This window comes from Pipistrellus hanaki (genome assembly GCF_964339955.1).
Source record: "Pipistrellus hanaki genome assembly, chromosome: X".
Classification (NCBI taxonomy): domain Eukaryota; kingdom Metazoa; phylum Chordata; class Mammalia; order Chiroptera; family Vespertilionidae; genus Pipistrellus; species Pipistrellus hanaki.
This window is the reverse complement of record NC_140524.1, coordinates 67,416,483-67,441,440: the sequence shown is the minus strand read 5'-3', so window position 1 is coordinate 67,441,440 and position 24,958 is coordinate 67,416,483. Positions and strand designations below refer to the sequence as shown.

Here is a 24,958-nt window from a genome sequence, read left to right as displayed (position 1 = left end):
CCTAAGGCCTAGTCTACCATGCTACTCACTGCTTTAAATATTTCTTCAGCTCACCAGAGGAAGACTTATATGTAGTATTTATTCTCTGTACATATCCTCTGGTATGAGTCAGCAATCTCTAGAGTTAAATTTCCTAGAACAATAAATGTCACCTTGAGGCAAAAAACCAACCATATTCTGTTTTAAAGTGGGGTCAGGTCACTCGCTAGTGTTCCCAGAAACATGGATCTCAAATATCCACAGCATCATAAAAGAGATTTCTATTAGAGAATAACCTTCCTCTTATGGAATATGTGTGTAAATTTTTGGCATTTATTCTAGGACCTATAGGGGCATAAAAGTTAGAAAATAAGAAAGAAAGGTTATCAAGTGAAGATAGGGCCAAGTTGACATAGCTAAAATGGAGCAATTTTATGGGAAGACATCTAATACCCAAATAAAGCTCTTTATTGTTTTATCTAGGGTTCCAAGAAATAGAATCCTACTTTTATTTTCTATACTGGATTTCCAGTTTGTTCTACCTCAGTATTTATTAATATGATTTTTGTTGAATGAGGCCTCATCTCTATTGTGTTCTGGGAACCCTAGGATCCTGATCTATAGGTATACTCCAAGTGAAGAGGGAAGAAAAGTGAGTGGGTGGTAGCAGAAATTAAGTAAGAGAAATTGAGTCCCAAGAGGATCAATAAACCTTGTGGGATAGAACTGGAAAATGATGTTTGACTTCTTATAGAGCCCCCATATCCTCAGCCCCACATGTTACATGTTTCATTCTGACTTGTGAGGTCTATTTTGTTCCATATAGAATTTATAGTTTTGCAATATATCTTGCAGTCTTCACCTCAACAAGTATACCTGAGTATCTGGAAGACACAGCACTCAAAGCATGCCATTAAGTCAACCAACAGATAAATGTAGCCACCTTACCCCCTCCAATACCTCAAATGAGTCTGCAATTCTAAAAAATATTCCAGATGGAAGGATGTTAGTGGGCTGGTTAAAAAAAGGAAAGGGGTTAAGAAGTACTAATTGGCAGTTACAAAATGGTCTTAGGGATGTGGGGTAGAGCACAGAGAATATAGTCAACTAGTGGCCCAGTGCATGAAATCTGTGCATAGGGGGGAGTCCCATCAGCCCAGCCTGCACCCTCTCCAATCTGGGACCCTTCGGGGGATGTCTAACTGCTGGTTTAGACCCAATCCTAGGGATTGGATCTAAACTGGCAGTCGAACATCCCTCTCATAATCTGGGACCACTTGCTCCTAACTGCTCACCTGCCTGCCTGCCTGATTGCCCTTAACTCCTCCCCCCCGCTTGTCTGGTCAACCCCAAACTGCCCCCCCCATGCTGGCCTGGTTGTCCCCAACTGCCCCCTGCCTGCTTGGTCATGCCTAACTGCCCCCCACCAACCTGGCCGCTCCTTACTGCCCCCCATACCAACCTGGTTGCCCCCAACTGCCCCTCCCACTGGTATGGTCACCCCTCACTGCCCCCCTCTGCTGGCCTGGTTGTCCCTTATAGCCCACCCCCTGCTGGCCTGGTCGCCCCCAATTGATCCCTCTGCTGGCCTGGTCACCCCACTCAGCCTGCTGCTCAGTCCTTTGGTCGCCCCTCCCTAACCTCTCTGCTGGCCTGGTTGCCTCACACAGCTTCCTGCAAGGTCGTTTGGTCGCCCCTCACTAAAACCCCTGCCAGCCTGGTCACCCCACAAATGGGGTGGTCGGTAGTCCATTTGGTTGCAATGGTCACTTAGGCTTTTATATCTATAGATAGTATTGCAATAACTATGTACAGTGCCAGTGTTATGGTAGTTATTAATAAGAAGAGAGCAAGGGAAGTCAGCCATTGTTAAGCATAATCAGCTGGGAGCATGAGCCTGTTTTCTTCACTGGGAAATTATAGTTTCACACCGCTACTCCTTACCCTGCAGATCACTGGGGTAAGGGATAGATCAAAGGGGCTAAGCAAATATGAAATAGAAGTCAAAATGGTGCAAGGGGAGATAGTTGACCATAGGGGACTGTCAGTTTAATCAGGGAAAAATATCATTGGCACGGGAAAGCATGGGAAGATGCTAGGGCCTAGCATTTAGAACAAGGCCTTTCATATAATAGCTGCTGAATGCTTTCTCAACTTAGATGAATTAGTTCCCTTCCTGTTCTCTTAGTCTTCTATGCCTTGGTTTCTTCATTGTAAACTAAGGGAAGTAAAAGTATTGATATATACCACTTCATTGGGTTGTTGTGAAAATTATGTAAGTACTTAGTGCCTAACACATAGTAAATATTAAGCAAATCATTATTATTGTTTGTCGCTGTTGTTGATAAGACTCCCAGAGCGGCTGATGGTGACAGACCCCTCAAATTGTGCCTTGGTCTGGGTTCTTCTTGGGCATTGGTAGGGGAGCTGTTTGTTTATAGATTTTTATCTCTCTGGTCCCATATACTGTTTCTGTTGCACTTAGATACTCTATAGAGTGTCTTAACTATAGCTGACCTTGAAGGGCATGCCCATCAAATGTGCAGCTCCCAGAGGTCAGGGCCTGTTCGTATTGATCTCTGAGCCTAAACAAGGCCTGACATAGTACATAATTATTGAAAAAATGAATGAGTAAAAGCTACTCACTTCCACCCCTTCTTTCCTGCCACTAGACTGTGAGAATGCACATACCTACAGTCTGGAGTTCCCACTAACTAGGAGACAGGGCATAGGGAGCTCTGTGTTGCCCAACTCTGCAGTGCCTATCATCCCTCTAAACAACCCCTTTTAGCACTTTGTACTTTAAATGAGTGTATCTGCAAAGCTAAAAAGGTGTTATATTCTGAATTATCTATGAAATATGTCATTTGTCTGAAAATAATTGCTACTGAATTATCCATGTAAATAGCAACAGGTAGAATATTTTATTTACACTAGTATTTCTACAGTGAAATCATGGGATTCCTGGAACCATGCTATAATTTGATGTGGGCTAAATTTTCATTTGTATCAACTGTGTCAGACTTAAGTCTGATACTATACAAGAAAATTTCTAGTTGCCTTATCTCATGTTATCCTTATAAGTTCTCTGCAAGGAGGAGGGGTTTTCATTACTATCCCACTTTATAGGTGAGAAAACTAAGGCTCAGGGAGGAGGTGTCATTTTACCAAAGTCACATAGTTAACAGATGTTGGAATCAAATAAAGTATTTTACCACTATTTCAATAGGGGTACTGGTTAGAGAACACTTTATTATTTGTATAGGGCTCAATAGGTATGTAAAAAATCATTCCATATCTCAACACTCCTTCCTTTTTCCCCCCTATATTTAATCAGTTCCATTAGATTCATAATCTGAACCTAAACTTGTTGGTTACTCCTCATCAATTTGCAAATTGACAAAGAAAACATTTTCCAAGTGTCATTAACTACAGAGGACTTTTGAAGTCATAGAGGCTACACAGGTCATGTGGCAGAAGAGGCCCTGCAGTAGAGTGGAAAGGAGGGTCTTTTGTCATAAACAACACAAATTAAGAGCCAACATTTTTTTAATATTCTGAAGCTGAGCAAAGATAAGGAACCTCAAGGACTAGATACTGATTGGCAGGTGCTAACTCTCCTCTCCACATAGGGTTTTGAACAAGATCTGAAGATGATTTGGGTATCAGAATAGGCAGTATGTTACATGCTAGTTTTTGATTGGTTGGTTCTTTTTAAAGGTTTCAAATTGAGGAGAAGGTGGGGGTGAAGGGATATGAAGCCAATCTATGGGAAGCAGAATGAATTTTGTTATATCACCAGAATTTAATCTTAAACACAGTAGCATCACAGGTCATACCAAGGCCCATTTTATTTTTGTTTTTTAAGAATGGCATCATCCCCCACAAAAATCAAATAAAACAAAAACACTTCAACCAAATCACGTTCCTCCAAGGGGTCTAATGCACTAAGACTGTAGGAGAAAGCACTACAGATAAAAGATAATCTGGCTTGGGTTTAAAAAAAATAGCCATCTGGCTTCAGGAAAAGAAGCCTCAAAACTTATTTACACAGGTGCTGGCTCAGGTTTCTATTGAATCTGGCCATAACATCCTTTAAGACACGCCTCTGGTTGGACAAGGGAAACCAAAGGCTGAAGAACATGTAGGATAATTTATGACCTTTGTTAGCTTTTCTCCTGGCCTGTGGCTGTGGACCTGAATTTACCAGAGAGGTCAGAAGATACACAGAGAGCTTTGAAACCTTAAATTACAAAGCCTAGAATTCAGGCACTGTAATGAATCCATTCTTGCTGGGATGTGTGGAAATGTTACTCATAGTGCCCTTGGAGCCAAAGGAAAGAGAAACAGATTGCCTTTGATATATTCTTATACAAATTATATTGGCACTTCTGATCACTAATTAAATAACACTGTATGGAATTGTTTGTCTGGGAACTTTACACCAAACCAAGGCCTTCTTTAACCAGGGATGGCCACAAATACCTACCTTTCCTTTCTGCATACTTAGAGGACACCATAACTGTTTGTGTGCCAATGATCAAGGAACCAAAAGTTACTGGGCACCAGGAGCTGTGTTATACATAATTTAGTTCTTACAATAGCCTTGTGAGCTCACAGAAGCATAAGAAAGTTAAGTGATTTGCTCAAGGTCACATATCTATTAAGTCTTGGAACTAAGGATTGAACTCAGGTCTTTCTATTCCCCAAGGTTGATGGATATAAAGTGAACCAGTAGCCAATGGACACATATGGGGTATATAAAGTTTTAGAGATTTATTTTTGAAGATTTAGATTGTTATAGATTTATTGCTAAAATCTTCAAGATAATTTAATCCAATCATTTTACTATTCAGATGGAGATTTTGAGGTTCAGATAGGGAATAAGACATACTGTGTTTCCCTGAAAATAAGACATCCTCTGAAAATAATACCTAGTGCATGGAAAGATAAGACATCCCCTGAAATAAGACCTTGTGCAACTTTGGGAGAAAAAATTAATATAAGACACTGTCTTATTTTCAGGGAAACAGGGTACTTAAGGCCACATGGCAAACCAATCATAGAACTAGAGCCCAATTTGGTATTTTTGCACTGTATCTTGTTCTACTATCTATAATGTAGCCTGTTTCCAAAAAATCCCAGATAATAAAGTTAGAACAATAACATATAATTTAGCATGGAGGGAAGGAAGGCACAAAAGCTTTTAAAGAAGGCATGTCAAAGGACCTACTGCATCTGATGATGTTTCCCTTGACCACATCTGGACTCCACAATCTTCTCCAAATAAGCCTCCTGTTTTCATGCAGCCCTGTTTTTGGCATATCAATAACTCGGCTGGCCACCTGAGCCTTACTTTTTATGGGGCAGAGTTTTTCTACAGCACTGTATTAGAGTTTCCAAAGCCCTTGGAGTATACATGGCATCCATCAAAACTCATTTGTATATATTTCATAGTTATCCACATGCTTACACTACTAAAGACTACAAAATATGTGAAAATTTTCAACTTCTCTGTCTTTTTCAAGGGGAGTGATCTACTAAATATGGAGCACTGTTATCATATAAAAGTATTATCTTCTAGCACTCCTATATGTGCTTATTTTCCTCCTGTTTATTAAAATAATGCATAGGACATAGAAGCCACCAGACCAAACATTCTGGGAAAGAAAGACATAAAAAATTTGACTGGCCAACTCAGAAGAATGTTTAAAATCAGATAATTTAGAAAGTTACTAAACACCAGGAGACAAGAAGGAATGAATTTTACTCTGCAGATTTGCAAGCACAGGAGCAACCATCTAAAGCAGGAGTTAACAAATTACAGTCCATAAGCCAAATCCAGTGTGTTGCATGTTATTTTTCAGCTCAGGGGCTGTGAATGATATTTTAGAAAACATAAAAAGGAAAATAGTATTTGATTGCATGTAAAAATTAAATGAATTTCAAATTTCAGGGCCTATAAAGTTTTATTGGAAAATAGCCACTCCTATGAGTTTACATATGTCTAAGGTTGCCTTCACACTTTCACAAAGGCAGAGTTGAGTAGTGGAATCAAAGACCATATGGCCCATAAAGCCATAAATATACAGAGATGGGCAAAAGTAGGTTTACAATAGAGAGTATAGGAAACACAGATTTTATATTTGTATTATTATTTATTAATTATTTATTATTTATTTGTATTATAACTTTTGCCCACCCCTGCACTTATTACCTGGCTCCTTACAGAAAAGGTTTTCTAACCACTAATATAAAGTCTGGCTGGCTATGATATTTAAGAAAACCAGAAACATAAAAGATAAGAGGAGCTTTGTGGGAAGATTTCTTAGATTTGTGCAATCAAGATCAGGCAATCCCTTGGTTGAAACTGCAAGTAGATCCTCCTTGCATAGTTAACTTGCTTCTGGGAAAAGTTACCCAAAAAGTTAGAGAGTGAAGAGAACATTGAAGTGCACAAAAATTTTGTGCAAGATTCCAAACAAGAAGTAACATTCTATTCCACATGAGTTGAGGTGGGAAAGATTGGATTTAAAGGACAGAAAGAGTTCAATGAGGGTTCACTTTCATTTCTTCCCTCACAAAAACCTGGGACAAGAGAGAGAATCAAAGCCATACTTACATAAAATTTGCCAAGGATACTAAATTGGGACATATTGTAAACATCAGTGAGGATGGTGTAATTCTTTGAGTTCCTGAATGTAAACTACAGTTTCAATTTATGATGTGTACCAAACAGTGCTCCATGTGTACAAAACAAATGGATGTACAATCTCCAAAGTTTTACTAGAAAATGTCTGAAAATAGTAAATTCTTGTGAACATAATGCACACGATGAATTAATTAACTCTCTTTGAAATATGATGAGGTAGTGATGGGGATTCATATCCTGATTTTCCAGATGAGAAAATGGAAGTTACCCAGCCATGGTCACAATGCCAGGGGAAGAGAAATCTCTGAGTTATGAGTTTTAACCCAATATATCCACAGTGCACTCACTCAGATGACTCTACTCCTATATAAAGATTAATTTTTAAGAGGATGGGAACTAGGATTTGCCATATCATATTTAAGGATAACAAAATCAAAAGTACACACAGGTACAAATACACATGTGTTTGCTGAAATAATTGAAATGATGTTTGTAATTTGTAGAATTGTCACAAATTTTAAGCTGGAAGAACATTTAAAATATCTAGGTTAAGTCTTTTATTTTATAGACAAGGAAAACTGAGATCTAAAGGGGGAAATTTCATATATAGGCCACAAAACTAAAGCCTCTTTGAGTCCTTACCTCTGCATAGAGACATAACTCTCCTTAGACTGCCTGTCTTTTTATTTTTTTTAATTTGTATTTTTTTAAATATATTTTTATTAATTTTTTTAAATATATTTTATTGATTTTGTACAGAGAGGAAGGGAGAGATAGAGAGTTAGAAACATCGATGATAGAGTCATCGATCAGCTGCCTCTTGCACACCCCCTACTGGGGATATGCCCGCAACCAAGGTACATGCCCTTGACCAGAATCGAACCCGGGACCCTTCAGTCCCCAAGCCGACGCTCTATCCATTGAGCCAAACCGGTCTCGGCTTTTATTAATTTTTTACAGAGAGGAAGTGAGAGGGACAGAGAGTTAGAAACATTGATGAGAGAGAATCATCGATCAGCTGCTTCTTGCACACCCCCCACTGGGGATGTGCCCGCAACCAAGGTATATGCCCTTGACCGGAATCGAACCCAGGACCTTTCAGTCCGCAGGCCGACGCTCTATCCATTAAGCCAAACCGGTTTCGGCTGCCTGTCTTTTTAGATAGTATCCAATATGCTTTCCCTTTTCACCTCCTTGCTTATCCCTCCAACTCTACCAGTTAGCTGATTCTCCTCATGACTGCTTCTAATTCACAAACTATCCCCTCAAGTGCCTGTGTGTATGTACCCATACACACATGCACATACACATGCATGCACACATACACACAAATACTTTCACTCTTTTGATAAGTTTCCATCAATCAGATTTTAGTGATTTTATCCCAAGGCCTAGTACCATTATCTTTTACCTCAAAATGTTCAGATCCTTCCCTGACTAGACTCACCCTCACCCCAAACTCCCAGTATTACTAACAATGAGAAAATGTAACACACTCTCCTCTTTTTTGCCTCAAGAGGAAAATCTGGCTATATTACAATTGACTCTGGGTGAAGCCTTGCACCAATGATAACATTAAACCCTCATGCTTTATGAACTACCAAATCTAGAAATGGACTTCTGACGTGCCAGACTTTTAAGTCTTGTACCTGTGCCCAGTCCAGTGATTTCTGAAACCATGAAAAAAGTGTTAATCAGCACCATGTATACCTAGTCTGAGTTAACTGACAATGACAAAAAAGTGAAGAAGAGAAAGATTTGTGCTTCCACTCTTTCCAGTACAGGTAGAATTCAATGTTGGAACAAGGCAGATTCAGAATCACCTGAGGACATCTGGACAATAAAGATGCATTGTAATAAAAGAGAAAAAAACAAACAAACCAATAAATGTTCTCTGAGGGTAATAAGACAGCCCCCCCCCTGCCTTCAAATAGAGATAATGATGACAGTAAACTCCAGCCACCAAACTTTACAGATGGGAGGAGATTGAAAACACCAATAATTTTTTCTTTGTTTTGTGTATATTTTTAAAACCACCTTATCTTGTCCCTCAAAGGGCTCAGAGCTGGAACCTGGGGTCCACATCTAAAGTAAACAGGAGGCTTCATAGTTTTGCAAGGAATCCATTGATTATTTTTTATATTTCAAACAGTCAAGAGTATTTTGGCCCCATGAACTCATAATGGCTCATTTTCTCAAATAAAATATAACCAGATTTCCCTAATTTAAGTGATTCTAGGGTCTGGAACATTTGTCACTTTGTTGGATTTCCAAGTGTTCTGTAAGTTGAATGATTGCCCTTTCCCTTTCTCTTCCTTATTCTCAAATACATCAAATCTCTGTCATAGTAGAGTTTGTCCCAGGCAGCCTTGCCAGGTCCCCTTTTGCCTATCTTCCTCCTTCAGTCTTAACTTCTGCTGAAAGCTCCGTGTGGAATATCTTATGACAGAAAAATCTTCCCTTTCACAGTATGTTTATTTCCCCTGTTTTCCACAACAACAATATCATGACCCAGATTTGTAAAACCCAGAGGCAGCATCAATTACAATCTAATATATCTATTGACTTTGCTTGTTTGCTTGCTTACTTGAACTTTTTGCCATCTGATATGACTGCTATTACTGTGGTGGCTGGCTTACTGACACACAAGCTATAGACAGATACTCAACTTCATTCTTTGCTCTATAGGCAGGATGTAATGGATATCAGGGTATGAAGAAGAGGCAGGCACTCACTGGGGTAGGGAGAGTCATCTGAAGCATTTGAAGCTGCTTCTCACTTCCTTTTTACACCAAACCAAGGTCTTCCTTCTGTAAGTACTCTTAAGAAAGGAAGGCACTGATTTCTGTGTCTCTTTCCAGAATATAGAGGCCTAGTCACTGGGGCCCTAGACCTTATATTATCCCAGCATAAGCAGTAGCACTGGGCCACTTAGGAGTATGGGTGAAATATGCAGCATATTTTCAGTAATGCTAAATGCTACCTATCTCCTTGTTGCTTTAGGGACTGCAAAAAAATAATATCAGTGGTCCATTTAATAGGTATCCCTGCCACCTGGCCAAAATGATAGAAATGCAATCATCATTCCAACTAGCTATCAGTGGGGAGGCCAGTTAAAGGACACACATTTGCTACCTCTTCCTAGATGTCAAGAACTCTCTGGTGCCTCTGGTAGGTGTCATCAATTTCCCGGTGAAAGGCATGGCTTTACATAGCTCTACTTTCAAAACTATCTACAGGGTTTGTAGCCTTTACATATGGAAAGACTGTCTGTTTGGGTTCTGACATGGAACTCAACATTTTTAGGCCAAGTGACAGGGGAAAAAAGTCTCAGAAGAAAGTACTTCCTGACAGAAAGTGGGGGAAGGAGAAGATACTGGTGTTTAGCAACTGAGTCTGTTCCCTGAGAAGAGTGTCTCTGTTTACAGGCTGTTCATCACTATTTCTTTGAGATGGAAGCCATTAGAAGGATGGGGGAGTAAAGTGAATAAATGGCTGAGGCCCAAGTTGACTGAGAAGGAAGGAGGCACTAGCATATATAAAGGGCCTGGAAATGGAAGTTCTCTCTATAGGATGAAGGCTGAGCACCTCTGGGGGCTGAGCAAACATTAATTGTTCTAAGATAAATAAGATTGATGATCCAGGTCTTTAGTCCATATAGCCAAATATAAAACGCGACTTAGCTTGGGACTCTGCACCAATGGACAACCCGAGAGCTGGTCTCTGGAGAGGAGAATAAAAGTATTTCATCACTTTGGTTCCTTCTCTACCTGGAAACTATTAATGCAAAGGGGCATCAAGAAGGCAGCAGCAGGAGGGAGCAGGTGCATAGACTGATGGTCTGCTTAACAGTGAGAACACTTTCTTTCTGGGCCTGAAGCCAGGGAGACTTTACTAAGGAACAATCTTGTATTCATAACAAAGTAAAGGCTGGGGACTCAGAGTATCTCTACTTCTAACTTCTCTAATAAGGACAAATTTTCCCTCACTAGGCAGCAGAGTGGAACACAAACAGGGAGGAAATGAAATATTTTCAAATCATTATTTTTTCTTTTATTTCTAGGACTCGCCAAGCTCCAAGCACCAGCTGGGACCACCTTAATTGCCTACATTGCCTGTACGACCAACACTGTTGAAGCCAGCAGGCCAAATAAGAAAACTTGCTTCTTAAATTTTGAGGACCCTGCCAGTGACATTATCCCTGAGATGATAAAATCCTGGGCCCTAGAAAATTAGTGCCTCTCTCTAGAAGATAAAGGAGAAAGAAAAATAGAAGTGGGTGTGCAAGACCTTTTACCTTCAGCAGCTCTTTTAAAGAAGACTTTACAGCTTCCACAAGTGAGAGCTCCATAATGACAACCAGAAGCTTCATCCCCACAGATCAAGCAGGTCTTCTGGGGTGGAAAGTAATAGTCGATGGGCAGAACATGTTCCCTGGCAGTCTCCAAACTGGAAAGACACAAGAGAAATAATGAAATACATGTCAGTAGTTAGCAGAAATATGAGGGTAGAAGTCTGAGATCTTGAAGAGTGAACTACATGTGTACATTATTATCATTCATTGCTTAATACAGTCACTGTGGAGCTTACTTTTTCTGGGAATACTTCTAGAGATAATGTTTGCAGGGTTTCCTGTCACATGGACAGAGCCTTTATGGATCCTATTAAGGAATTAGACCAGTTCTCTTGGATTAGCAACTTTATGGGCTATATCTATATGAGGGAAGGATGAAGGCAGAAATCTGAGGTTAAGGTATCTAACTTATGATGGTCAGACAATAATTTCAGAGCAAATAAATGGTATGAAGCCAATCCTATGACCTTACCTTATCTAAGGGTAGACCTATGGCTAAACCAGATTAAACATCAAAGAAGTCTGATGTTTTTGTCCTAGTCTCTCAGCTCCATTCTCATCTGCAAATAAAAATAATATCACCCATACTACTGAGCTACTGTTGTGAATGATAATATAAATTAAGCAAAAGGATAAAATGCTCTTGAAATGAATACACAGTGAGGGACCATAGGTAGTTTTATCATAGAAGTCTTCTTTGGATCTCTTCCCCACTCCCTCAGTTTTCTTACGAGTCTCTATATATCACATGGATATGCCCACAAACCCATTCTTCCAAGTAAAGTAGCAGGATCCCTATTCATGAAGCTATTGTTGAGAAATGATGGATAGTGATTCTCAAAATCTTTTAGGCTACCATCTCAACACTTGATCATTACAACACTCATGGGTTCCTTGGGTTAGGATGGAGCTTCAGTGGTCACCTAGTGTAACTGCCAAGAATACCCATCTCTGAATGTAAAGAAGTGGTCCAGAAATCCAGTCCTGAAACTTAATGGAATGGGTAATTCTTAGTCTCCCATAGTAATTAATTCAAATTTAAACAAACTTAACATGGCTCCTACTACCTGAAATTCATTTTTTCCCCTCTCCTACATATTGAAAAAAATTAAGTGACCTCTTGGGTTAATCTGCCTTAGGCAGACAATTTCCCATATTCTCATCTACAGGAATGCAGCTATTATTTTTCAGAAGCACTTCTTTCTTACTAAGGAAGGAAGGTAAGTCCTAATGGCAGTCTCTTTGCCACGTGGGGTGATTTCAACAACACAAAACAACTATATGAGAGTTTTTTCTCCTTATATCCGATGAAGAAATTCAGACTCAGAGAGGAGAATCCCAGAATATTTGACACCAAAGCCTGGACTAGCTGACTTCAAATTCAACACAGTTTCCATTATCCTGTTGTTTTCTATCTATTCATCTTCACTTTTAAACCATGGTTCTTTGCTAATCATGCTCAGTACAGTCATCATAATATATATATATATATATTTTAAAATCATTAAAGGATTTCCTCTCTTCAACCTACCAATGAGCAGCCCTGGAAAGGCAAGAACAAAGGAAGTTTTCACTTGGGCTATACTTGACAAGCATTTTATCTCTAAGACACAAATATTAGCCTTTATTCAAGTCCCAAGTACAACAAAAAGCACTCCAAAAGTTCTGAGGATATGCAAATCCAGGAACTGACTATGGTGGCCTGTCTTTCCTCCTTATAAGCCTTCCCTTTCTTATATTAACTGGAAAGTCCACAGGAATCTGTCCACCAAACCAAGACAAACAAGGTGACAAAATCCACAGGGAAAGTTTCACTTCCATATAAAAATGAGCCTTAATGCTAAGAATGTTATTCCTTTGGCTAAAAATGTCATCTTTTTCAGTAAAAATTGTGTTCCCCATCCTCATTCATAAAACAAGGGGAAAAAGCATAAGTTTTTTTCTCCTCTTTTTCCTCCTTCTCCTCCTTCTGCTCCTCTTCCTCTTTCTCTCCTTCTTCTTTTTGGATGTGTCTTTACCTTCTTCCCACTTTTTTGACTTCTGTAGCTAATACATACAATTCAAATAAAATCAGAAGACCATGAATTTAAGTGCTCTATGTGTTAGGCCATTTAATATAATATAATAATTCCATTTAATCTTCTCACCAACTCTGTATCTTCCCGGTATTGTAGGTCAGGAAACTTATGCTCAAAAAAATTAGGTGAACTTGTGGATTTGTAACCAATAACTAACCATGTTATGAGACTGGAGGTTGAAATTAGACAGATTAAATCAATTTAACTCATAGCCATATGGACTAGGTACAGGGCTAGGTACTAGAGATATAGCATTGATCAATATATTATCTTTGCCTCTAAACAACTTACTGTCTTGTAGAAAATAAAGATAAGAAGCAAGGAATAAAAAATAACATAGCAGATGATATAATAAAACAGAGTATAGATTTCTACAGATGAGAAATCACCTCAAAGACAAGAATGTTTTTTGAAAGGCATAAAAGTATATGTGGGTAAATAGGATGATGATGATAGTGACATCATTATCAATTAATAGTATAAAATTGCAAAAAATATATTTTAAGAAAGCAAAATAAATATTAGATAAACAAAATGGAAATCTACATAAAGTAAATAAGAGGAATTTTTGGAAAGAGTCTTTCAAATACTAAAATTTAAAATATAGTTCAAGCCTGCCTGGTGTGACTCAGTGGTTGAGTGTTGACCTATAAACCAGGAGGACATGGTTTGATTCCTGGTCAGGGCACATGACCGGGTGGCGGACTCGATCCCCAATGTGGGGCATGCAGGAGGCAGCGGATCAGTGATTCTCTCTCACCATTGATGGTTCTATCTCTCTCTCCTTCTCCCTTCCTCTCTGAAATCAATGAAATATATTTTTAAAAAATACAGTTCAAATTGTTTAAAATAATCTAATAAATCTAATTTGTAATCAATGGTTAAAGACTTAAGAAAGTCATCAACATTTTCAGATATGTGTTTAATGAAATGCATCCTGCAAAAAAATAATGATAAAGGGGGAGAAAGAGGAGCTGAAATAATAGACAATTTTAAAGCTCAAGTTTTCCTAACTACAACCCACTTTGACCAGAGATCTGTGATAGCTCCTGATCTCACCAGATCAATTTATGCCTAACTCCCCCTTCCTCTCTCTGTCAAAATAGTTTAGACAGCACTCCCACTGACCCTGGTCTAGTGTGCACAGATGGAACATTGCAGTTATGACTCATGGGCTGACCTTTGGGCATTGGAAATAAAAATCCCAAGTACAGTTCCTCTCCCAGGTTTATATCCTAAAGCAGGAATAGGAAACCTTTTTCTTTTTTTTTCTGTCAAAGGCCATTTAGATATTTATAACATCATTCACAGGCCATACAAAATTACCAACTTAAAAATCAGCCTGATATATTTGGTCAAACATTTAATTTACTCACCCTTAATGCCTTGGCAGAGCCAGACCATATGATTTCATGGGCCTTATATGGCCCGCAGGCCAGACATTCCCCACCCCTGTTAGAGAAACTCATGCATATTTGTACCAGGAGGTATTTTTGGAAATGATTAGAGCAGCCTTATTTATAAAAGCAGAAACATCCACTGACAGGAGAGAGGTTAAGTACATTATAGCACACTCATTCAATAAAATACTAGTATAGCTCAGCAATGACAAGGCGAAGAATATAGTTACACGTAGGTGAACCTCACAAATTAATGTTGCATAAAAGAAATAATTCATAAAAGCATACATACTATATGATTCTATTACATAAGTTCAAAAAAAGCAAAAGTAAACAACATATGTGTGAAAAAATCATAAAAATGCAAGGGAATAATAAACTTTAATATAGGATAGTTGATTCCTCTAAAGGCAGGCTGGATGTATGGATATAATGATATATATATATATATATATATATATATATATATATATATATGAAGAAATCAAGTTGATTTAAACATATTTATGAAGCTACTATATAACATGTATCAAACTATGTCTTGGGGTTAGAGCAGTGAACAAAAATTTAAAAAAGAAAGAGAAACAAGATTGATGTTCTTTAATTAGGGTTCACGAGTGTTCATTTTATTATGGTATTGTGCTGTATAACATATGTTACATATATTCTTTTGTATGGCTATAATAGCACATAATAAAATGAAAATTAAAAAAGAGAGCTTTGGAAATTTCTAATATTCTCCTATCTAGCATCTTAACTGCAAGTACACAGAGGTTTGCTTGGAGAGCAAGTACAGAATTTACTTGAGACTTATTTTTTCTTCCTGCCTCTCCTAGGTTACTCTCTCACTTGTTATCCAGATGCAGGGCATCCAGCTTTATGAGTCTGAAGCAAAAACACTGGAGCATAGAATTAAAATTTTCAAAACCAGAACCACTTCCTAATCTCCAGAAGTTTCACAGTTAGTTAAATAAAAGTGTATTATGCCAGTTCAACCATGAGAAAATTAGCCAAGAAACCCTCAGCACTAAGATATAATCTTGATTGCTCAACCTCTCTCCCTCCCTCTCTCTCTCTCTCTCTCTCTCTCTCTCTCTCTATCTCTATCTCTATCTCTATCTCTGTCTCTCTCACTATCCCTTACTTGGGGATACTTTAAAAGGTCTGACTAACTTAAGCAAGGCCCCCAAATATTATTAAAGCAGGGTAAAATGCAGAGGTTTCTCTGTTTGGGTAAAGAATGTCAATACAACAGGGCTTTGGAACTGGCCAAACCTAGGTTGAAATCCTGCCTCCAACACTGAGCCTTAGTCTTAGTAATTAGAGCTCTTGGTGCTCTATTTGCTTTATCTGGAGACTGGAGATACATTACTCATTTGAGGGCTTTTCTGATAATTACACCAAATAATGTGCATTAAGTCCTTCTCTTTCCCTGTCACATGTAGCCACATTGTAAATCTAGGTTGACTTCATCTTTTGTATTGCCATGAAAAGGGCAATAGATAATATATTTAAAATAAAAAGGCAATCATTTTTGGCTCTTAAGGGAAGGTAAATACAAGTGGAGAGAGATAGAGGAAAAAAGACCAGATATGTAAAAGCATATATTTTTCACACATACCTCTGTACTTTTCAAACAAGAAGGGATTTAAGAAACAACCAAACACCTTTATAGAGCATCATATTTTTTCCTGATGCTTACTAATTTCAAATATTTCTGTTAATCATATTGTGGAATTTAATAACATCTCTACATGATTTTTAAAGATAAAAACAAGAGAGTTCAAAGTTATTCTCCACTCATAGATCATTTGTGCCTACATTTTTGTGGCTACAAGGAATATTTCAAAGGAAAAATTGGCAAACTAATGACATAATACTGGTAGCTTATTTTCCTGATGCTAGCCTGAGATTTGAAATTTGATTATTGTTTGTCCAAGAGAACAGTCATGTATGTTCTCTTTTAAAAGTATTACCTGATTTTATTTCATAGCTCTGTAATTCTGTTTAATGATGCATTTTGTTTAAGTGAAAAGATACATAGATAGAAGATCTGGTTTTCATGTCAATCTCTGTCACCTTAAACAAGTCCTTTGGCTTCAATTTCTTTATGTGTAAAATGGGTAAAGAAATACAGAACTCATAAGACTGCTAAGAGGATTCAATGAGATTTTAAAGGTAAGACAGCCTGCAACATTTCTGGCACTGTGTTTAATAAATGGCCACTGTTATAATAATCTCATGAGAAAATGGCAGAAATGAGAGCTGGTAAAAAAAAAAACAAAAAAAAACATACCCCTATATTTTAAGAAACAACCTCTGGGGGAGGGCGGAAGAGAAACATCTCTGAGGTAGGTTTCCTTACTCCTACTTTGAAGATATACAAATTGAGACTTAGAAGGTAAATGAATTGTCTGAATTTATACAGTTAGTACCTGGCAAACCCAGAATTCATACTTGGCAATATTTCCCCCTTATTCCATAGTTTCCCACTATTCTAAACTACCAAGATCAGATAATGTTTATGTTATGGTCTAGTTTTAATTTAATTAGGCTATTTTAAGAGGTTTATTGATATATGATTCACAAATAAAATTCACCCTATTTTGGCATATTTATATTTAGTATAGCAAAATAATTTTATTTTTTATTTCATTTTGTTTCAATATATTTTATTGATTTTTACAGAGAGGAAGAGAGAGGGATAGTTAGAAACATCGATGAGAGAGAAACATAGATCAGCTGCTTCTTGCACACTCCCTGCTGGGGATGTGCCTGCAACCAAGATACAAGCCCTTGACCAGAATTGAACTTGGGACCTTTCAGTCCACAGGCTGATGTTCTAGCCACTGAGCCAAACCAGTCTCAGCAGCAAAATAAATTTAAACCATTTTCATTACCCCAAAAAGAAACCCTATGCTCTTTATCAGTCACTTTCTGGTCCCTCCTTCTCTCAGGCCCTATCAACAAAAATTTACTGTCTGTCTCTAAAGATTTATCCTTAGTGTCCTTATGGTTTAAGATGGTGATACAGGATGATCCAGAACTCACTTCCTCTCACAGACCCACTGAGTGTACAGCTACATATGAAAACAGTTTCATCTTAAAAAATAAAAACTAGCCCTGACTGGTTTGGCTCAGTGGATAGAGCATTGGCCTGAGGACTGAAGGGTCCCAGGTTCGATTTCACTCAAGGGCACGTACCTTGGTTTCAGACACATCCCCAGTGGGGGTTGTGAGGGAGGCAGCTGATCGATGTTTCTCTCTCATCAATGTTTCTAACTCCCTATCCCTTTCCCTTCTCTCTGTAAAAAATAAATAAATAAAATATATATTTTAAAAAAATAAAGGTTGTCTGAGTGACAATTACATGTTTGTCAAATGAGAAGAAGATCACATTGAAGTGGGTGGGAGAGTCTGGGAAACAATCTCATCATAAAACCCACCTTCATATAGTGTCCCATAGCTGAGAAAGAACTCCCAACTTAAAGTTTTGCCCTGAGTAATAAATGCCATATGAGGCATTCCAACCTTAAGATATACATTGAGAGATAAGCCCTCAAAATATATAATTTTGAAAAACCAAAGGAGATTGTGTCCTGAGACCCACAAGACAATAGCATTCTGAGAAACCACTCTTAAAGGGCTTGCATATTTGCACTTATCCACCCCACGGCCCAGCTCAGAGGTAGCCAATTAAGCCCAGACTTAAAATAAAGGAGACTCACCAGCTTGCATTAAACCAGCAGACGGAGAGCAGACACCTAATATAACATGCAGATTTAGGAATCTGCTGGAGCCCTTTTTGAGGGTTGAGATTTGTGGGTGCCATCTTCATGCTCTCCCATTGCTGTGCCCCCAAAGCACCAGTATCTCCTGGAAGGGAGCTTTTAGATATGTCTGGTGCTCAAATTTTTGTTGCTATAGCCTAGGGGATGTCTATTCATTGCCTGGAGGCAAGGAAAGATTTTAGTCCTGGTTTGATTGGACTGTAATAATTGGCATCACCCAGAGAGAAGTTCATAATCTTGTATGGTATCATCATTTTATGAATTCTTCAAGGCCTTCTGGTTTGGTGGCCAGTAGAGTTTATGCTCATTGGTTCCACAGAACTGTAATCAATGGAGAAAGAGTTCTTAAACAGCTACCAGCACCAGGGAACAACAAGATGGACACAGACAATAGTGTGGTGAAGGCCTGGGTGGCAGGAGGCAGGGGGAGATGAGGAGAAGGGAGGCTAATGAGAGGGAAGGGGAATATCTGTAATACTTTCAATAATAAAAATAATTTTTGAGAGAGAAGGAAGATGGCGACTAGCAGGAAGGTAGGAAGGGATAGAGTGAGGGAGCAATAGAGGAGTGTGTGGACATGTGGTGCGTGTATGTGTGTGTTTGAGCGAGCTAGGGACAACAACATCCTGCAGGTCTTCCAAGGGGCTGCCAAACTGAGCAGTCTTAGACAGCAGAGTCCCACTCCCACCACAGACACTCCATGGCAGCCAGTGTGGGCACAGAGACCACACCATCTTGAGAAACAGAGCTGCTTAAGACTAGGATCCTGGCCTCAGCATCACCCAATCTCAGATGCAAAGCAGGACCACTGGGAACAGAGACCTGAGAACACAGCTGCAGACCGACAGACACCAAGAATCCATGCATCCTGGCCATAGATTTCTCTAAGTCACAAAGCCCATCCCTCTCACCTCAGGCTCACAGTAGCATCATAGCAACTGCTAGATCCACCCCTTGCACAGGTCGCAGAGAGCCCCTACAGGAATTTGACCCTGGGGGTGCACAGACTGGGAATCTGTTCCATGAAACAAAATTAGGCAACCAAACCCCACCCCTATGAAGGGTGGCAGTGCCAACTGACTTTGATTCTGGGCACACACATGGAAGGCTGTTTTCCACTGTGCAGGAGTGGAACTCCTGCTGATACAGTGCTACTGTGCAATCTAGTCCCCCAAGCTGACCTGTATCCTGATTCTTAGGGTGAGAAGCATCATTAAGCACCAGTGATTTGACTCTTTTTCTTATCACATGCTCCTGGGATCCCTGACTCCCAGTGCATACACACTAAGAGCCAGTGACTACAATTCTTGGTGCATGTGCACACAGGGACCCTTAGTCTCAGTGTGAGACCTCACAAAGCAACATAGACTCTCATACTTGATTCTTGGTGCAGGCACAATGGAACTCTGAATTCTGGCATGAGTTAGGGGACACTGATTTTTGGCACACTGCAGTGGGGTGTCAATTTCAGTTCAGTGCAGCCAGGGTTCCTGATTCCAGGTGCGCATTCAGGGCCACACTGAGCACTGGTAACACAGACCTTGGGTGAGCCTAATTGCCACAAACCCACAGCAACCACACGTCTTGGTGTCAGAGCTCTTCAGTAACACCCAGGTGATGCAAAGGTCCCACTGTACATCGCCTAGGCCAAGGCAACTCAATGTTTGAACCTTCTGGTGATAGTCAGAATGGAGACATGACACAATCCCCAGAGGGAAGAAAATGAGGAGTCACCAAGAAAGGAAATTATTGAAATTGAAGCATGCAACATGACAGAAAAAGAATTCAGAGTAATGGTCATACAATTCATAGATCAGATAGATGAAAAAACAAACAAACAAACAAACAAAAACAACCTATGCAAGAATCAGGAAGAAGTCAAAAGTGATATAGCTACAATCAAAAACACGATGGAGGGTTTCAACAGTAGAATAGAAAGCTTCCAGCAGAGAACCAAATTAGCGAGTTAGAAGAAAAAGTACAGAAAGAAGCTCAACCTGAACAGCAAATGGAGTAAAAAGTAGGAGGAGGGAGGATCCAAGATGGCTGCACAGGTAAACACCTAACTGTAGCCGCACAAAACAATTTCAATAAAATACAACTAAAATATAAAATGAACATTACCCAGAGCTACAGGAAAGTTGACTGACTGGAAATTCTACAAAAAGAAGGAAAGAGAAAACCAGAAGGAAAAATCAGAGGAGCTGTAAAAGCCTAAGGTATGGAGACATGCTGAGCATGTGGAGAGGACAGAGCCGGAGAGGAGGGGGAGGCTAAGTGCCTGGCTGGTGTTCCCTAGCAGGAAGGAGATAAAAGCTCCGGACTGTGATGAACCCCAGACCCGACAGCACTGAACCCCAGTTCTAGGCCAGACCCTGGGGACCCAGGCTCATACAGAGGAGGCCTGGGTTATGAGGCAGAATAGCAGGGAAGTGGCAAAAGGCAGAGACCCCGGGGGTGCGCACATTGCTTGCAGAGGATGGACTGTTGACTCTGCTGCTAGATTGCCCTAGTGGGAAGGAGACAAAAGCTCCGGACTGTGCTGAGCCCCAGTTCCAACTGCTCTGAACTCCAGTTCTAGGCCAGACCACAAGGACCCAGGCTAATACAGAGGGAGACTGGGCTGTATGTAAGGCAGAAACCTGGGGGAGCAGTGAAAGGCAGAGACCCCAGAGGCTCGCACATTGCGCGCAGAGAAGGGACGGTTGGCTGTGCCGCGAGATTGACCTGGCGGGAAGGAGACAAAAGCTCCAGACTGCTCCGAATCCCATTTCCAATCCCACTTCCAACTGAACTGAACCCCAGTTCTGGGCTCATTGAGGGAGAGACTAGACTGTTTGGTAGCAGGTGAAAATCGAGGGCACCTTTCTCTCAGAGGTGTTTGAAGCAAGTACCGAAGGACCCTGAGAAACACTGAGACTCAGGAGCCACATAGGGCATGGCTGATGGAAGCCAAGGCTGTAGGCTCCACCCTGAAACATCGCCTCATCCAAACAGAACACAGAGACTTTTAAGACTACCAACTCAGGGAAGCTGTGAAAATGCCGAGACAAGGAAATAGATCACAAACAAAAGAAATGGAGGACAAAAAGTGACTGGATATAAAATTCAAAACCACGCTTATAAGATTTTTCAAGAATTTCCTAGAAAAGATCAATAAGTCCTATGAGGATATGAAAAGGGATCAACTAGAAATAATAAGGAATCAACAAGAAATAATAAGGGATCAACAAGAAGTAAAGAAAACATTGTCTGAAATTAAAAAATATATATTATACAGAGTCCTAAAAACAGAATGGAAGATAGCAAGAATCAAGTCAAAGATTTGGAACATAAAGAGTCAGAAGACACTCCTCCGCAGAAGCAAGAAGGCAAGAGAATCCAGAAAGTTGAAGATAATGTAAGAAACCTCTGGGACAACTTCAAGTGAACCAACGTCAGAAATATGGGGGTCCCAGAAGATGAGAAAGAGCAAGATATCGAAAACATACTGAAAGAAATAGTGACAGAAAACTTCCCCCACCTGGTGAAAGAATTAGACTTACAAGCCCAGGAAGAGCACGGAACTCCAAACAAAAGGAATCCAAAGAAGACCACACCAAGACAAATCATAATTAAAATTCCAAGAGCTAAAGACAAAGAGAGAATATTAAAAGCAGCAAGAGCTAAGCAGGTAGTTACCTATAAAGGAGCACCTATACGATTGTCAGCTGACTTCTCAACAGAAACCATGCAGGCCAGACGGGAATGGCAAGAAATATTCAAGGTGATGAATAGTAAGAACCTACAGCCAAAAATAATCTACCCAGCAAAGCTATCACTCAGAATCAAAGGCCAGATAAAGAGCTTCACCAATAAAAAAAAGCTAAAGGAGTTCATCACCACCAAACCAGAATTATATGAATTGCTGAAGGGGTTTCTTTTGGAAGAGAAAGTAAATAAAGATAAAAACTATGAACAACAAATACACTAACTATCAACAAGTGAATCTAAAAACCAAGGAAATTAATTAAAAAAAAATCTGATGAACAATAAAAAAAAGTAGGAGGAGAGCTTTAGGGAGATTTGGGACAACACAAAACGTAGTATAATATAATAGGGTTTCCAGAAGGACAAGAAGAGCAGCAAGGATTAGAAAATCTATTTGAAGAAATAATGACAGAAAACTTCCCAGATATAGGGAAGAAAAAAGTTACACAAGTACAGAGAGTCCCAAGCAAGACAAATTCCAAAAGACCCACACCAAGACACGTCATAATTACATTGGCAAATGTTAACTACAAAGAGAAAATCCTGAAGGCTGCAAGAGAGAGACAGAAAGTTACCTACAAAGGATCCCCCACCAGATTATCAAATGATTTCTCAACAGAAAAACATCAAGCTAGAAGGGAAGGGAAGAAGGGATACAAAGTGTTGCAAAGCAAAGGAGTGAATCCAAGAATACTCTATCCAGCACGACTATCAATCAAAATTGAAGGGGAAATCAGGAGCTTTTAAGACAAAACGAAACAAAACAAAAAAAAAACAAACAAAAAAAAACACTAAGGGAGTTTATCACTACAAAGCCAGAAATGCCAGCAATGATAAAGGGAATGCTATGAAAAGAAGAAATAAAAAAGGTAGGAAGCAACACAGCACAAAAATGGAAATAGCGACAGACACCACACCATCTTGAAGAACAGAACTGTCTGGTCTCAGCAACTCTGTCTGGTCTCAGCAACTCTGGTAAAAGACCTGTGACCACTGCTGAGGACCCAGGGACACCAAATCACCAGGCAACCTGGCTGCAGATTTCTGTGAGTCACAAAGCAAATCCTCTTGTGGCAGTGGCATAGGAACTACCTGACCCCAGACCCACAATAAGGCTTTCTACACACACACAGCAGCAACAGCTCTACCTGACTTTGGGCCTTGGTGTCTAACACGGGAAATTTGTTTCCCACAACCAGGCTCCTTGCCCAGGCAGGGAAACTGTGCTGAATTTGAGCCTAGATGTGCATCCTTTGGGAGATTGTTTCCTGTGAGCAGAACCCATGCCCACACAGGACACGGAGATAGTGCTGAATTTGAGCATGGATGTGTGAACTGACGGAATTTGTTTTCCACAACTAGGCTCCACACCCAGCCAGGGAAGCTGTGCTGAATTTGACAATAGGTGTGCAACCTTGAGATGATTGTTTTTCGCCACCAGATCCTGCTCCCATGCCGGGATTCAGTGCTGAATTTGAGCCTGGGGGTGCAAACCCAGGGAGTTTGACCCAGGGCAAGTTTGGCTCCCACCAACCCACAGCAGCCTCACGTCTTGGGGTCAGAGCTTTTCAGTGACACTTGGGGGGTGCAAAACTTCCACTGAACATGTCCCAGACCCCTGAAACTTGACATTAGAACATTCTGGTGATAGAATGGGGAGACAATGAAACAATCCCCAGAGGAAAAAAAAGGAGGAATCTCCAAGAAAGAAAATAAGTGAAACGGAAGCATGCAACATGACAGAAAAAGAATTCAGAGTAATGGTCATACAGTTCATACACTAGATGGATGAGAAAATCAAAAGCATTATGCAAAAATCAGGAAGAAATGAAAAATGATATAGCTACAATAAAAAACACCATGGAAGGTTTCAACAGTAGACTATAAGATGCAGAGGACCAAATTAATGAGTAAAAAGATAAAGTACAGATACAAGCTCAATCTTAACAGCAACTGGAGAAAAAAAATATTAAAAAGCAGGAGGAGAGCCAAAGTTAGCTTTGGGACAATGCAAAACAAAATAACACACGTATAATAGGGCTGCCTGGAGGACAAGAAGAGCAGCAAGGATTAGAAAATCTATTTGAAGAAATAATGACAGAAAACTTCCCAGATTTGGGGAAGAAAAAAGTTACAGAAGTACAGAGAGTCCCAAGCAAGACAAATTCCAAAAGACCCACTCTAAGATGCATAATAATTACAAGGACAAATGTTAATGACAAAAATAAAATCTTAAAGGCTGCAAGAGAGAGAGACAGTGAGTTATCTACAAAGGATCCCCCATCAGATTATCAAATGATTTCTCAACTGAAAAATATCAAGCCAGAAGGAAATGGAAAGAGGTATACAAAGTGTTGCAAAGCTAAGGACTGAATCAAAGAATATTCCATCCAGCAAGACTGTCAATCTAAATTGAAGGGAAAATCAGGAGCTTCGCAGACAAAAGAAAGGCTAAGTGAGTTTATCACTACCAAGCAAGAGATGAAATAAATGCTAAGGGGAATGTTGTTAAAAGAAGAAATAAAAAGGGAAGAAGGGCTCTGGCTAATTTGGCTCAGTGGATAGAGAGTCCTCCTGCAAACTGAGAGGTCCTGGGTTCGATTCTGGTCAAGGGCATGTACGATAGTTGAGGGTGCATCCCTGGTGGGGTTGTACAAGAGGCAGCTGATTGACGTTTCTCTCTCATCAATGTTTCTAACTCTCTATCCCCGTCCTTTCCTCTCTGTAAAAAAAAAAAATCAATTAAAAAAAATATATATGGTAAGAAAGAACGCAGGATCAAAAAGTAAAATTGGCGACAAACAAGTACTTTTCAATAATAACTTTAAATGTAAACGAAGTAAATGTGCCAATCAAAAGACATCAAGTAGCAAAATCGATTAAAAAAAAAGCATGACCCATATATATGCTGTCTACAAGAGACTCACCTCAAAACAAGGAACTCACACAGACAG

General features: G+C 39.6%; 1 protein-coding gene across 4 annotated transcripts in view; it reads right to left on the bottom strand.

Moving 5' to 3' along the window:
• The window catches only part of AR (androgen receptor), a 332,554-nt gene that overhangs the window by 117,985 nt on the left and 189,611 nt on the right, over positions 1-24,958 (bottom strand). For all 4 annotated transcript variants that reach the window (XR_014793689.1, XR_014793690.1, XR_014793691.1 and 1 more), the window contains exon 2: positions 10,929-11,080. Coding sequence is in view for 1 of the 4 variants with exons in the window: in XM_084869493.1 (XP_084725619.1) it covers positions 10,929-11,080 (152 nt within the window). In the remaining 3 variants the exon portion in view is untranslated. The remainder of the gene's footprint in view (positions 1-10,928; positions 11,081-24,958) is intronic.